The following is a 15122-nucleotide window of genomic DNA, read 5'->3' as shown; positions in this document are numbered from 1 at the left end:
TCTTTACACTGACATTTCTTCCTTTTACAGTTCAAAGAATCACTTTAGAGTAGACGTCCTCTTTCTAAGCTCTTTATAAGAGCCACAGAATCTCCACCCTTGCTGATGACTGCTATGTCCTCGATGCCCTAAAGTGAAACCTTTTTACTCCCGCCTCGACTGTTACGCGTGCTGTTCACAGTGTCTGCGTTTTGGTCCAGGGAGTGGTGATGATCTTGACCTGGTCTCGATGTCTGACTTCGGTCGGTCGGTCCTGGTGGGTGTCGAGGAGGTCTGAAAGGTCCTTCTTCCTTCTGGTTGATGGTATGGTAATCTATTTAGTCAAAACAAAATCTCCAAAGCATTTAAATTTTCACCTAATATTTTTGCCTTTTTTTTTTTTTTTTTTTTTGGAAAAGCCTCAGTTTGATCCACTCTGCAGCACCGTAGTCACGTGTAAAGTCTGGCTTGCTCGAGTCACCTTATTTTGATAGATTAGCTTCACCACTGGGGTTTTGATTATGCATGGTGGCGATGAGACGGACGCAATTGTGTGTACCTTTGTTACCACGCCGTGGTTTTTCACCTGGGCACACAGGCGTGTTGTCATCTGAAATTCCTAGTCAGGCATGGTGTCGCATGTCACTTAGCATCCACTGGGCTGCTGCACATGTGACCAGCACTGTATACGGGGCTCGAACCCGGGCCATTTCCCTTGATTGATGATCATGCTGTCAAATATAGTGTTCTTCGCCTCTACATATCTGTATATATAGTGTGAGCCTGGCAAGTGGAACTTTCTAGCTTCCGACATTACTATCAACGCATGACATCTAGTATAAGAATGAAGATGCAATTCTACAATTCAACTATCGTACAGATAAATATATGCAAAGGTATACGCAACATGCTAAAACCACAAGTAATGTACAGTCTCCCCCGATCCTAATTTATTGCTGAACCCTTCCGGAGGAGAGGATCCTTATATCCAGCTCGCATTTCGGGGCTCGATGGGACGCCCCGTAGCGAGTTCGCTTTGCGCATGGTACCTTGCTTAGTGAACTTGTTTACGGGCCTGCCATTTATCGGCTGGCAAGTGGCATACCACCCGGCCCTGACGTTATAGAGCTTCCAGTTCGTCTTGCGCTTACGCCTGAGAGGGCGCTTTTCGGATGGCTTGTGCTCGGGTGGCATCGCCTCCGAACCGGTGGGGGTTTCTTCCACTGCGGCCTGTGCCTTGGGAGAGAGGGCCTGGGTTGGCGCTTTCGGTCGTGCTTGCACGGGTGGAGGGCCGGCGGAGTGTTTGTCGGGCGTTGCTCTGGTGGGTAGCTTCAGTCTGACCGTCCGCCTTTGAGCCGCCGACGAAATTGGTTTTGGAAGTCTGAATAGCACGCTCTGACGGCCACGGAGCAATCGCATCTGCCACGGATCATCCATACGAGGCATCTCGGCAACAATACGAAGTGTCTCTGGCGTGGTGCGGAAGAGTTCTGAAAAGGTTCCACCGCCATCGTGGATGCTGTTTCGGCGGAGTAATTGCAACCTTCTAGCCAGGTACACCATGACGCGGTAGGAAGGATGCATGTAGTCAGGTTGAATTCGCCACCAATGATCGCGTGCCTTTTTACCCATCACGCGACGGGGAGTGTGTGCGCCTGCACGCCCCTCAAGATGGAGAATTGACTCTGCTGAAGCATCCGGCCGCCGACCAAATCCACGCATCATATAGTACCAACCAGGGAAATTGGGCTGGAACTTCTCTTCAAAAAGCTGGAATGCCTTGATCTGATCAGAGCGCTCTTCAGATAATGTGAGTAGCTCAATGTAGCTAGACCAATTTTTGGCAGTCAACGCAAAACCGGCTGCCTGGACCTCACTCACAATTTGATGAAGTCTCAGGTACTGATTGTCTGCAGCCAGAGATTTCATGTAAATGTCGAGGGGGAAACTCATAATGAACTGCTGACTGCGCAGGATTCCTTGAGACTTTGTCCTCGTCGTTCTTGTCGAGTCCGCAGCTTGTTTTGCGAAAGCGGCTTTTTCCACAGCTCTCTTGAAAAGTTCTTTTGTATTTGCAGCATTTTCCCGGGCTTTTTTCAAAGGCAACGTGAAAGCTTTGTAGAATCTTTTCGCGTCTTCTATCGTATCGGTGGGCTTGGTCAAAGCTGCAGCATCTTTCTCGTCTTGTCTCAAAGCTTGAACTTCTTCGAAGGCCTCTATCACAGCGAGTTCCAAATCGTCAGCTTCCTGCGCAGCAGTTTCCGCGGCTTCTTCCGCGGTTCTTTCTGCAGCTTCTTTCGCAGCTCTGCCGGTTTTATTAGGGAGAACTCGATCAAGATCAAGGCGGGTAGCAGATTTGATCATGCGGGGCCACAGAAGATTCCAGTACTCCTCGACTTTCATGAATTCATGGGCTTTCAAATGAGCAAACATCAAAGATTTGATCAAGTCAACTGGTAACTCTGCCATATTTTGATCTCGCGAGCTCGTAGACGGCTTGCTCTTGAGGTACTGATCAAGCAACTGGTGTGTTTTGTCGATGGCAGCTGTATTGCCATATGCTTTGATCAAATGTTGGTAATGCAAGGCCGGAGCATGTGGCTTGGCAGATCCACTTGCATCGAATGACAGTGTCTTGGATGGCGGGGAGTCGTCCTTGTACTGGTTGATTGATTTCATCAATGCCGCTTCCGCGTGCGGGTAAGACATGTCTTCGACAGGGGTACGGGACCGTTTCGCGTTCTCCAAGTCTCTCTCAAGCTGCGTTCTGAGGTTTAAAAGGCTAGCACTCTTTCCGACTTTGCCAAGACGGGCTTGCATCTCGTGAAGGATGACGTGCACCATGTCACGGTCTCCCTTTCTCATATACGCAAGCATCAATAGTGAGTAATGTTGCTCGGTAGGTTCTATGCCAGCTTCGGCCATTTTGCTGAGCACAAGGTGTGCTTCACCCGCTTGTCGAGTAATGGCATGGGCATACATGATGGCCGCGTACGTTCCGGCGTCTGGATCCAACCCAAGCTCGCCAGTATAGCCAAGGAGCCGCGAAAAGTAACGTTTCTGGACCTTGAAGGCATGATACCACAAAAGGGTGTTCCACAAGTGCATGGGAGAACCTCCTCTCACTGACTCCCAGAATTCTCTGACAAGCGATTCCGCTTTGAAGTATTCGTCACTCCTGAGGTATGCGCGCAAAAGAATATCCACCATTGGCATTGTAATTTCCACATTGCTCAACTTCGCTTGGTAGAACAATTGGCGGACGTTTGACGCATCGCCGCGCTTGGCAAAAAGTGCCATAATTGTACCGTACGTGTGAGAATTTGGGGTCTCATGTTGCTTCATCATTCGAGCCAAAGTGGAGGCCGCACCTGATGGATTTTCCGCAGTCACATAGGCCTGGATCAAAAGGTTCCAGCAAATAGTATTTGGACGCAGCCCAAATTCTGCGGAGATGCGGTCGAAATGCCGTTGTGTCTCGCGCGCATCCCCTAGATGTGCGTGAATAGAAAGCAGCGGGGTCAACAATTTGCGACTTTTTGGGTTTCCGTGGTCTACTACAAGCCTGTCGAATGTTTGGTGTACCTTCGACACATCTCTGGCCTTGGAGAAAGCTTTGAGGGCTTCCCTGTAGGCTGAGATGGACGGTTTTGTCTGGAATTGAGCAAATTCGTCCAAAAGGTATGTGACATTGTCTGTCATCTCAAAAGCCACAGCACCGTCAAAAAGGCGAACCAAAAGCTTTTTAGGAGGGCGTCCGTCTGGTATTTCCGAACGAAACTGGCGATAAAATAAGATAGACTGAACAAACTCAGGTCGTGCATCTGAGCTGTGAAGACGCGTGATGATCTTCATGTAGGCAGATTCCTGAAGAACCCCTAGTGGTCGGTATTTTTCAATTAATTGAAGCAAGTCGGATGTCGGTATGAGCCATAATAGTGAGTCATCGCTGAGGACTTGGTCAAACAATAGGCGAGCCAGTGTGAGGAGTCGATGATCCTCTTTTCCAAGCTCCAGGTACTCTACCAAGCTGAGTAGACCCCTGACCAGGAAAGATGCGGGAATATCTCTATTTCTAAACGCATCCAAGGCTCTCAAGTGATTTTTGGGCAAACCTGGGATTTTGGATGTCAAAGTCCAGATCTCCGAAAATTGAGACCAGTTTGCGTTTTTTGTGGCATATAGCAGGCTCCACTTAATACAGACCCCAGCTAATGGCGTGAAAAGAGCTTGGTTGCAAATTGACACCACATGAGGAGGATCCCAAGGTGGTTCTGGAAGGTATTGCGAGGAAAGGATGTGTTGGTAATTTTCACTGCTGCGTTTGGAGTGAGGAATGGTTTGAAAAACCGTCCATGCCCAGTCCTGGTGCTGGGAGTTGGTAGAGTCGCTCAGATAAGAGAGTACTGCAGAACTGTACCGTGGCGGGCTGCCAGCTGCAAGGTATAACTTCCAGACCTTGTTGTATTGCTTTGAAGGTTGTTGGAAGGTCAAATCGAGTTCTTTGAGCATCCGCCTTTGTTCACTTGGGGTAATAAGTGGCTTTCGTGGCTCTTCTGAATTTTGTGGTTCTAGTAACTGTTCTGCCCACTTCTCAATTTCGTCCGAGGCAGTTTGCTCCGTTGAAATGGCTTGCTCGGTGCCTGAGGCTGATGTATAAGATCGCACGAAGCCTGTGTTGGACCGCCTTCTGCGCATTGCGGGCTTCTTTTGGGGGCGAGATAGTCCAGAGCCCACAGAACGTTGCGCTTGTTGGGGGCAAAGGAAGTCGAGAAACATTCCTCCTCCATCGGTGGTCCCTTTGCCATGGTCCGTGTTGGGAACGGGGGACGGACGTTGACCTGTCACCTGCAACAGAGCGAGAAACCAATGAGGGACATCCGCTTTCGTAGGATTGTGCATCCATGATCGACTAGGCAGTGACCTTCTGCTTCGTATCACGCTGTTGGGGTCTCGAAGGAAACGCCGTCCCGCGCTCTCGAGGCAGCTCGTTGCCCGTTCGAGCATTACCCCCGATCGCTGTAGTATCAAACCAAGTGACGATGTAGTTGATTCTTGGTCTGCATTGTATCGAGTTCGGATGGCCTGTCTTGATTGTGTTAGAGAGCTTTTTTCGGAGCTGCATTGACGGATTGTTTGGTGGTGCCATACCAGGGAGAGGAAAATGATTTCGTCAATTTGCCGGCGGTACGCCCAATTAATTCTGGAAAAGCTGCAATTGCCAGATTCGACGCCAAATAAATGCCCGTCCGATATAAAATCGCAACGTGAGCAGCAAAGTCTTGGAGCTTAGAGAAAACACGCAAAAGATTCGGAGGTTGGAAACTGCCGGAGGTTGATCGGACCATTCATTTGCCCGAAAAGCACCACCGCCTTCACTCCCACCACAACCGTGTCCCCCTCCCACTACAACAATCTCACACATTATGGAGGTGACTGATTTCATCTTCAAGGAGAGGGAGGAGGTTCTCCTCGTAGGAGATTACAATGCCTACCGGGCGCATACTACCAGAAAATTGCACAAACTCCGCAAGAAGCTTGGACAGACCACCGCGAAGGGTCGCAAGTATACTGCCAAGCCAGCTGTGACTGCTGAGAATGTTGGAAGCAATGTCTCGTATGGTTCCCCGCATCATTCCTGATATTCATCTAACACCATTTGTCTGGCAGATATGTACACCTTTTGCTTCTCGGTTCCGAACGGGCTTGGGCGCAAGCCATGCATATGAAGTCGACACACTCCGCAGATCCCTCGGCCAAGGGTATCTCAGGCGCCGCTAGACGTCACATTATCTCTCGGTTGAACAAGGCAACTGGATATGCGCAGCATCTGGTCACGCTGCTCCACGAACAATCGGTTTCCGGAGCGAGTGATATCGACATCCTAGAGACTCGCGCCTATCTTGCCATGATCTCTGGGTCTCTTTGGCTGGAAAAGCGCAAGTGGGAGCAGTGTCTCCGTGACTTTTCTATTGCCAGAGTGATTTACACGGCTCTGGGCCAGAGGGTCAAGAAGGACGCTTTCCGGGATCTGCTCTCAGGAACTGTTGACCCGAGCATGCGATACGCCGCTTATCAGATGAAACTCCCTCGCTCCAAACCTACATCATCCCTGTCCATTGAATTCTTCCCGTCGGATTCGGAGATCCGCGCTGAGGTGGAGAAGATTGCCCCTTCTTGCCTTGCCGAGGAAGCAGCTGGAACCCGACGCACTGCAGAGGGAGAAATACAGGATCTTCCCCAATCTGTGACCTGGAGGTCACGAACCGTTCCTCTTGAGGATGCTTCAATTTCCCAGTCGCTAGCCGCTGCTTCAGCGGCAGAGGCTCGCCTGACAAGTTGGCTGGCAGACGCAGGAAAGTCTGCTACTGACAAGGAGAAGGCTGCTGCATATGATAACGTTATTATTGCAAGCCAAGATGCTGTTGACGCTACAAAAACTGCCATTGATGACCTGGCTAATGAGGGTGTTGATCCCAGCGACAAGAGAATGCAAGCCCTGCAGATCACCCGAACTGCAGTTAATTACACTCTGGTTGGATGGCGAGTGGGACGCAACCGGGTCTTGTGTGGCCACCAGGACGGTTTGTCATTCGAAGAACCTATAGCTGGAAAGGAAACCAAGCATACTGCTAGAAATGGAAAGAAGTTGAACAAGTTGCGTGAACGTGTTGTTCTATACGACTCCACACTTCAAAGTTTGGACTTCATCCTCGAACTTCCCGGTGTTGCGGCCGATTCAGCCTTTGTGAAGGACCTGGAGACAAAGCGACACTACTTCCGTGCTCTCAGGTAAGGCAGAATACATCGTTCGTTGATTTGATCTCATTACTAACAAATGTTTAGATGCCTTGCTCTGGCAAGATCTCACGGGGTTCTTGGCAAATCTAAGGAGGCTCTTGCACTTTTGTCTCAGGCCTTGAACCTCGCCGGTTTTGCTATCCCCCAGTCCACTGATCTTGAGGGTCCCCCGAAACTCGACGTCTCCCGGGCGCAATCTGGTGCCCTTGAATCGACTTTGCGGGAAATGGTTGCTCAGTACCGGGGACTGGTTACTCTAGAGCAACTCCTTGCTGAACAGGCATCACAGTCTAGTCAGCGTCCTGTGGTGGAACGTCTGCAACAGTTCTCCGCCTCTGGAGTGGATCTCAAGAACCTGGTGCCCTACCCACCTCAGATGCAGCCTATTCCTGTGAAGCCGCTATTCCTCGATGTGGCATGGAACTACATTGACTACCCGCGTGAGGGTCAGCAACAGGCGGTCCCAGCTCAGAATGCACCCGCAGCTGCCCCCGAAGAAGAGAACCAGGGTCGTCGTGGATGGTTTGGATTTGGCCGTTCATAGAGACAGCCATACACAATGAAGCCAAGATATGCAAGGATCCAAGCGTTACTAGATGTACATTGTAGTCTCAAGCACACGTGCCCCAAGACCCTCCTTGCTTCTCGACCAATCAGAGCTCGGTCCGGAACTCGGGAATTCAGTAGCCGGATCACGCCTGAGTAATCGTGACATGATGATTCGAGTATACGGCAGGGGATGGGCTGGCTGATTGCGTAGAATCGGGTTGTAATAGATCTGGTCAGTGTATAAGTTGATTGGATCATGCCATTTTGCCGTACTTCCGTGGAAGAAAGAAGTATGGAACGGGTATTAATTTTGCAATCTTTCAAGAGGATGAAATATTCCTAGTAGATACAAAATATTCCGTTATGAGAAATAGTATGAAAAAGTGCGCAATAAATACAATTTAAAGCCGCATAAATCAATAATCGAACGTGTATAATATGCGTGCATAGATACCGTCCCGGCCGTCCGTCTAATTTGGCGTTCCGGCCCCTGAGGGCCCCAATCCTTTCTCCCCTCCAACTTTTTCTTTTGTTCCGGGTTCCCTCCTCTTCACTCTCTTGCTCGGAACTCTTGAATCTCCGAACATGGTCAATATGGTCAATATGGTCAACATGACTGGGAGCTTCGTCTCGCCATCGGCCGATGCGACTGTCTCGCCCCAACTTTTCGCGCCGGCCGGTCTCGTCGCTACCCTTTTGGATGGCTTCACTATCTGGAAGGGCCTGCTGACGCTCTTTCTCGCGGCCGTCCTTTACGACCAATGTATGTGCAATTGCGACATGTATTGCCTTGAAAATCGTATTTTGAAACTGACCGCGGACCCCTATTTGCAGTCAAGTACCACTACCTCAAGGGCGCCATTGTTGGCCCTATGTACAAGATTCCCTTCATGGGCCCGTTCCTGCAATCTGTCAACCCCAAATTCACCGAATACAAGGCCAAGTGGGACAGTGGCGACCTTAGCTGTGTCTCCGTTTTCCACAAGTGAGGAGCCCGTACATCTGCGGAACATTTGCTGTGGATTTCAAGGATAAGCCTGCTAACAGCTTCGATAGGTTCGTCGTGATTGCCTCAACCCGTGATATGTCCCGCAAGATTTTCAATTCGCCCGCCTACGTCAAGCCCTGTGTTGTGGACGCCGCGCACAAGCTTCTTGGAAAGACCAACTGGGTCTTCTTGGACGGCAAGGCCCACGTTGACTACCGTAAAGGTCTCAACGGCCTTTTCACTCGTCAGGCTCTGGCTATGTACCTCCCCCGCGCTGAGGAAGTCTTCAACTCCTACAACAAGCGCTTCCTCGAGAAGTCCGCTGCCACCAACTTCCAGCCCACTCCCTGGATGTCCGAGTTCCGTGAGCTTATGTGTGCTCTTTCTTGCCGTACCTTTGTTGGTTACTACATGACCGATGAGGCTGTCCAGAAGATTGCCGACGACTACTATCTGATCACTGCCGCTCTTGAGCTGGTTAATTTCCCTATCATTCTTCCCTACACGAAGACTTGGTACGGAAAGAAGGCCGCCGATATGGTTCTCGTTGAGTTCACCAAGTGTGCTGCCAAGTCCAAGGCTCGCATGGCTGCCGGTGGCGAGATCTCTTGTATCATGGATGCTTGGGTCAAGGCCCAGCTGGATTCCGCTGTGTACCGTGAGAAGATTGCCAAGGGTATCCAGGTCGACTCTTCCGAGAAGCCTGCCCAGGTTCTCCGTGACTTCACCGATTTCGAAATCGCTCAGACTATCTTCACCTTCCTATTCGCCTCTCAGGACGCCACCAGTGCCGCCTCCACCTGGTTGTTCCAGCTGATGGCTGACCGCCCCGAGGTCCTGGATAAGGTCCGCGAGGAAAACCTGAAGATCCGCAACGGTGATCGTACTATTCCCGCTACCATGGACCTGCTTGACAACATGCCCTACACCCGGGCTGTCGTCAAGGAGACTCTGCGCTACCGTCCTCCCGTCATCATGGTTCCTTACCTGGTCAAGAAGGACTTCCCCATCAGCGAGACTGTCACTGTCTCCAAGGGCTCCATGATCATTCCTTCCGTTTGGCCCGCTTGCCACGACGAGGAGGCCTACCCTAACGCCGACTCGTTCGACCCTGACCGCTGGATCACCGGTACTGCTGAGCAGCAGACCAAGAACTGGCTCGTCTTCGGCACAGGTCCCCACTACTGTCTGGGTCAGACCTATGCTCAGCTATCCCTGATGGCCATGATTGGAAAGGCCAGTATGGAGATGGACTGGGAGCACACCCCCACCCCCGAGTCGGAGGATATCAAGGTGTTTGCCACTATCTTCCCTCAGGTATGCTCTACCCCCATTTGCACTCTTATCTTGTGAACCATTTACTAACTTGCCTAGGATGACTGTCTGCTCACATTCCGTCCCCGCGCCTAAACTTTTCCATTCTTGGCTTGCACAAAACAAAAGCGAAGCTGGAGCCCAGCCCCGTTCTCCGGATAGAGAAGGGCTTGGTTGCCTTTTTTTACGTTGCCTTCCTGTCCTGGAGATTGGGTGGCCCATTGATTCTTCTTTTTTTCTTCTTTGATATCTTTTTTTTTTCATGCATGACGGACGCTCTAGAGTCTTGTCTTTCCCTTATTGTTTCTGGGGAAGCTTGTATACCATTGTGCAAAGATGCCCCCATTGTGTTTATGATTATCTGACCTGTTGTGGTCGCTGGGGGTTCATGTTTCTTTTCTGCTCGGAGGACTACTTGGAGCCATGCACTTAGAATAATATTAATTCATCTTCTTCAATGATTTCTCTTTTTTAATGAACTCCTTTTGAACTTCTTCCTGTTTCAGATCTCAAAATTTGTGATAGACCGTTTGACATTTGCATTTGTGCTCTTTTTGTCACTCAGTACATGTACCCCTATATATCTACACGCGTCCACCATCATCCACAGATATATCTCTTGAAACCCACCTTGAATTCTTCATGAGCATCCATATCCCATTTCCCAGTCCTCTAGATAATAATTCTACAATATAAACCCTTCCCAAGCAGTAATATCTACTCCAATATGCCCACCGAAGCCGATAAGATACACAAAAGAAGTAAGCGGTAAACCCCGGCACATCCTGACATCACCAAGTGACCGGCAAGAACCTCGGAACTCGCGACACCAGCAACGACCCCAGAACCTCAAGATCGCAGCCGGAAACAATGGCCTCAGCATTATCATCAAATATCCGGCGCTCAGCCAGCACGCTGTCATCCGCGACAATCAGAATCTCAGCTCGCAATGCGGCACCAGCCGCCGCTTTCCAGCGGTCTTACATCTCCGCACCGACAAGAGCACTGGCTGCCACGACACGAGTTTCGCTCAATTCCTCGGTGAGCGCATGCAAAGTCCCCAAGAAGGCTTTCTCGAATGGCAAGAAAGCCCAGATCCAAAAGCGGTCGTATAGCGACGATGCCAGTCCACGATTCTGGGAATTCGACGAGGCATGCAACCCCAATGGCCCCAACATATCCATATCCCTATCACAAGCTAACTAATCCCAATAGATAAACGCCTCCCTCCCATCCACCTCAGGAAGTCCCACAACAACCCCCAAAATCAAGCTAGTCGACGTCCGCGAACCAGCCGAACTAAGCGGAACAGGCATAATCCCATCGGCAGTGAACATCCCGCTAGCCTCGCAAGCGGACGCGCTATTTCTTACACCGGACGAATTCGAGACCCGGTTTGGATTTGAGAAGCCTGTCGCTGGGGAGGGCGAGACGATTGTTTTCTATTGTAAGGCTGGGGTGCGGGCTAAGACTGCGGCGCAGATGGCTGTGCAGGCAGGGTATGATCCCAAGGCTGTGGGTGTTTATTTGGGGTCTTGGTTGGATTGGGCTGGGAATGGAGGTCGGGTTGAGCGGTGGGAGGGTGATGATTAGATTGGATTGAGGATTTGTGTTTAAGTTATTGGTGTGGATATATATTGGATTGGTGACCTCGTCTTTGTTAGGGAGGGCTCTACATACTGCGTCGAGAATGGAATAAGAGGGCTTTTGTCTATAGCTATCTATCCATGACTTGTCGAAAACTATGGGGCACCAATGAAGACTAGTCTAGCAATATCAATTCAATTCACTAACAAACAAAAGATCTGGTATCAACCAGGCCCTGATTTTCCTATATCATGTACAGGCGACTCTCTCCCTGTTCATCCATCAAGTCGTGGTAATTCATTGTATGTTCAAATCGCAATCAAGACAAAATAACTTTTCCGCGTTTGATAGCAATTGTCATAGCTCAAAGGTTTTAGATCCGCTTCCTCTTGGTCAATGCCATAACAGAGAACAAGAGGGAGCCAACGGAGAACAAGTTCGCCACTCACTAGGATGTCATCATTAAATTCGCGAGGGAAAAAGAGTGATCCCGCAAAGCTGGAATGGGTCCGAGGTCCAAGGCCTTGTTTACTTTAACTTAATCTTTGAAAAGAAGAGACCTTGAACACCCAGATAATTGCCCTACGGACGAAATCATGGAATGTCGAAGACGGGCTTGAGCTTCTTGACGAGAGCCCACTCTTCCATTGACACCTCGGCGCGGTAGAACTCCTTGAGGGTGTCGATACTAGCACGGGAGATGTGGGAGATGAGTTGATCCTTCTCTTCGAGGTGACGGCCGTACATGGGCTGGTTGGGGGCTTCGACCTTGACGGCGACGGAGGGTTGACCGCGCTTGCAGACAGGGACGGGCTTGTGGTCTCGCTCAATGGATGTCCTGTTCAGGGTTAGAAATCAATCAATGGCCAAATAATTGTGGAAGCAACTTACACTCTGCCGATATCGACAATTTCCTTGACACCAGCGGCGTTGGTGCGGATAGCAGCCAACGGAGTGTGGAGTCGCAGACTTCCCTCAATAACATCAACACCGATGACAATGGGGTCAGTCTTGTTGAAGACGGCAACGGGTTTGATGACACAGGGGAAGATAGCAAGAAGCTTAGCCTCCTCCTTGCGCTGCTCGGTGAGCTGAGCCATGTGGGCAGTGAAGTCATCGAACAGGTGGTAAATGATGTCTGCGGTGAAGACCTTGACACCAATGTCGTTGGCGTAAGCCTGAGCATCCTTGTCGACCTTGACATCGAAGCAAAGCATGACGGCGTACTCCTTGGCCTTCTCAAGCATGGTTCCTGCCATCATGACATCACGCTTGTAGACGGGACCAATGGAAATGTTGGCAACGGGAATCTTGGAGGCCTTGAGGAACTCCAGAAGAGCCTCGAGGGAACCAAGAGTGGAGGCCTGGACAGTGACACCACGCTGGTCAGTGGAGACACGGCTGAGCAGGTTCTCGAGATCGGACATGACCTCCTCCTCGAGGTCCTCCTCATCGTCATCGGGTCCGACGACAAGCATACGAGAACCGGCAATGGCGTTCTCAAGGTCGTTGGCAGCAATCTTCACACCAAGGGCGGCCTTGACCTCCTTGTTGTGAACGTATTGAGACTTGAGACGCAGTTCCTTGAGCGGCGCCGGCGTCAGAAGTGCTCGAATATTCGTTGTTATAGGTCCGTTTAGACCACACATTACAACTCGGTCACCCTCGCGGAGAACACCGTTAGACAAGACAACGTCAATGGTGGTACCGAGACCCTCAATGACCTTGACTTCCAGAACGGTACACTCAACCTCGGACAGGTACATCAAAGCGTTGGTCATACGCTCTTGGGTCAAGCTGGTCAGGAGCTTCAGCATGTCGGGAACACCCTCACCAGTGTGAGCGGAGGTGGGAACCAGGGAGACGTTACGAGACATGGACTTGTTCTCGAAGAAGAGCTCGGAGTTGAAACCTTGCTCAGCGAAAGCAAGCTTGGTAGCCTCGAGACGAGTGCGGAACTCGTTCTGGACACCCTTGTTCTGCATGTTCAAACTGTCCTCGAAGCCGTTGTTGTCAATCTTCTTCCAGCCGTACAGACGATCAATCTTGTTCAGGGCGACGATGAAAGGAGTCTTGCGGTCACGGAGCAAACGCATAGACTCAAGAGTCTGGGGCTCGAGACCGTGCATGATATCAACAACCAGAATAGCAATGTTACAGAGCGAAGAACCTCTTGAACGCAAGTTGGAGAAAGACTCGTGACCAGGGGTATCGATGATCAACAGACCGGGGATCTTGAACTCGAACTTGCCGTCCTTGTTCACAACAGCAGTCTTGGTCTTCAGAGCATCGACAGGGAAGTAAGTGGCACCAATCTGCTGGGTAATACCACCGGCTTCACCCTCTTGCACGTTGGTCTGACGAATCTTGTCAAGAAGCTTGGTCTTACCAGTATCGACGTGACCAAGAATACAGCAAATAGGAGAACGGAGATCATCCTTGGAACGAGCTGCCAGAGCCTCCTCGTGCTGCTTCTTTCTGCGCTCTGCGGCCTCAGCCTTGCGTGCAGCAACAGCCCGCTGGTTAGCGGACTGCTCCTCATCTTCGGATGAGTCCTCATCAGATGAATCGTCAGAATCAGACTCGGATTCTTCGTCATCATCCTTCTTCTCGGGCTCAGCAGCCTTCTCAGCGGGCTTCTCCTCGTCGGAGGGAGCATCCCAGCTGTCCTTGACTTCCTCGTCGGCAGCAGCCTCCCAGTCGTCAACGGCGTCGTCATCCTCGGGACCGGCAGCGGCGGCAGCAGCAGCAGCAGCAGCAGCCTCGGCCTTGGCCTTCTCCTCAGCCTCCTTGCGGCGGGCATCCTCAGCCTCACGTTGAGCCTGAGCACGGGCAGCGGCGGCCTCAAGATCCTCCTCCTGCTTCTTGCCAGCCTTCTTCTTCTTGTTCTCATAGACGGGGCGCTTCTTCTCACCAGCATCCTCAAGACCAGCGACCTTGACACCAGATGCCAGCATCTGCTTCATGCGCATATCGTTGCGCTCCTTGGCCTCGCGCTGAGCCTTGGTAAGAAGCTTGCCTTCTTTACGAAGCTGCTCCTTCTTCTCTCTCTCCTTTTCCTTCTTCCTTTGGCGGGCCTCTTCACGCTTCTGTTCTTCCTCGTCATCAAGAAGCTTCTGCTTGGCAGCAGCAGCCTTCTCCTCGGCAGCAATCCGCTCCTCTTCCTCACGCTGCTGTCGGAGAAGCTCTTGTTGCTTCTGGAGAGCTGCTAGGTGAGGAGGAAGCTTCTTCTTTTTGCCACCAGTCTCGGCAGCCGGTGCAGGGGCGGGCTCGTCTTGTTTGACCTCAGCGACAGGCTTGGCAGTCTCGGCCTTGGGTGGAGGAACAACCTTCTTCTTTGTGGCGGCCTAAGTAAATAGAGAAAGCATCAAGTTAGCAAATTGATCACAGCTACCGGCATGGCAAATTCATATCATACCTGCTCCTTCTTACGCTGCTTCTCCTTCTCCTTCTTCTCACGTTCCTTCTCCTTCTTACTCTTCACACGGAACTCGCCGCTCTCGGGCTCTTCAGATGTGGGCTGAGGAACAGCCTTGATGGGCTTGGTTTTCTTTCCAGCGAAGACATCGTCGTCATCGAAGTTGCCCTCCTCGGGCTGCTTGCTGGCCAGGTCGTCACCGGCAGCGGGGGCATCCTCGCCCTCGACGAAGTCGTTCTGCTTGCCCTTCTTGGCCTTCTTGGCCTTGTTCTTCCGGAGAGCAGCCATCAGGCCACCGACTGGAGCAGCCTCCTCCTCGCCGGCGCCTTCCTGGGGCTCCTCGGCCGGAGCATCAGCGGCGGGGGCGGACTCGCCGAGGTCGGCCTCCCAGTCCTCCTCCTGTCTCTTGGATCCTTTCTTCTTAGGCGCCATGTTGTAATTTGATGTTCTTTCGTATGTGTATCCGATTCGAGCGGCGACCGGAGG

The 15122-nt window shown here is 51.2% G+C and overlaps 6 protein-coding genes across 6 annotated transcripts; 3 read left to right on the top strand and 3 right to left on the bottom strand.

Annotated features, from left to right (window-relative positions):
• Positions 1-44: 44 nt before the first annotated feature.
• N7508_004246 (uncharacterized protein) lies at positions 45-311 on the bottom strand (the record flags this gene model as incomplete). The annotated part of the gene is given in 2 exon segments (XM_058462312.1): positions 45-128; positions 141-311. Coding segments are annotated over 2 exon segments (255 nt in total), but the record flags the coding sequence as incomplete, so codon positions are not given.
• Positions 312-924: 613 nt separating this feature from the next.
• N7508_004245 (putative translation regulator (Cya5)) lies at positions 925-4881 on the bottom strand (the record flags this gene model as incomplete). Its single annotated transcript, XM_058462311.1, has 1 exon — positions 925-4881. One exon carries the CDS (start codon positions 4879-4881, stop codon positions 925-927), a length of 3957 nt encoding a protein of 1318 aa, XP_058320936.1.
• A 524-nt stretch (positions 4882-5405) lies between these two features.
• N7508_004244 (signal recognition particle subunit SRP68) lies at positions 5406-7324 on the top strand (the record flags this gene model as incomplete). Its single annotated transcript, XM_058462310.1, has 3 exons — positions 5406-5596; positions 5650-6771; positions 6826-7324. 3 exons carry the CDS (start codon positions 5406-5408, stop codon positions 7322-7324), a joined length of 1812 nt encoding a protein of 603 aa, XP_058320935.1.
• Positions 7325-7914: 590 nt separating this feature from the next.
• On the top strand, positions 7915-9727 carry erg5 (C-22 sterol desaturase erg5; the record flags this gene model as incomplete). Its single annotated transcript, XM_058462309.1, has 4 exons — positions 7915-8092; positions 8164-8314; positions 8386-9634; positions 9692-9727. 4 exons carry the CDS (start codon positions 7915-7917, stop codon positions 9725-9727), a joined length of 1614 nt encoding a protein of 537 aa, XP_058320934.1.
• Positions 9728-10358: 631 nt separating this feature from the next.
• N7508_004242 (rhodanese-like domain-containing protein) lies at positions 10359-11224 on the top strand (the record flags this gene model as incomplete). The annotated part of the gene is made up of 3 exons (XM_058462308.1): positions 10359-10392; positions 10431-10783; positions 10847-11224. 3 exons carry the CDS (start codon positions 10359-10361, stop codon positions 11222-11224), a joined length of 765 nt encoding a protein of 254 aa, XP_058320933.1.
• Positions 11225-11812: 588 nt separating this feature from the next.
• Positions 11813-15068, bottom strand: N7508_004241 (putative mitochondrial translation initiation factor IF-2; the record flags this gene model as incomplete). The annotated part of the gene is made up of 3 exons (XM_058462307.1): positions 11813-12056; positions 12110-14565; positions 14637-15068. The coding sequence occupies 3 exons, from the start codon at positions 15066-15068 to the stop codon at positions 11813-11815; spliced, it is 3132 nt and encodes a 1043-aa protein (XP_058320932.1).
• Positions 15069-15122: the final 54 nt, after the last annotated feature.

Source organism: Penicillium antarcticum (assembly GCF_028974205.1).
Source record: "Penicillium antarcticum strain IBT 31339 chromosome Unknown utg000004l_segment0_segment0, whole genome shotgun sequence".
Taxonomy (NCBI): domain Eukaryota; kingdom Fungi; phylum Ascomycota; class Eurotiomycetes; order Eurotiales; family Aspergillaceae; genus Penicillium; species Penicillium antarcticum.
The sequence above is the reverse complement of the archived record's forward strand: the minus strand, read 5'-3'. Positions and strand labels throughout refer to the sequence as shown.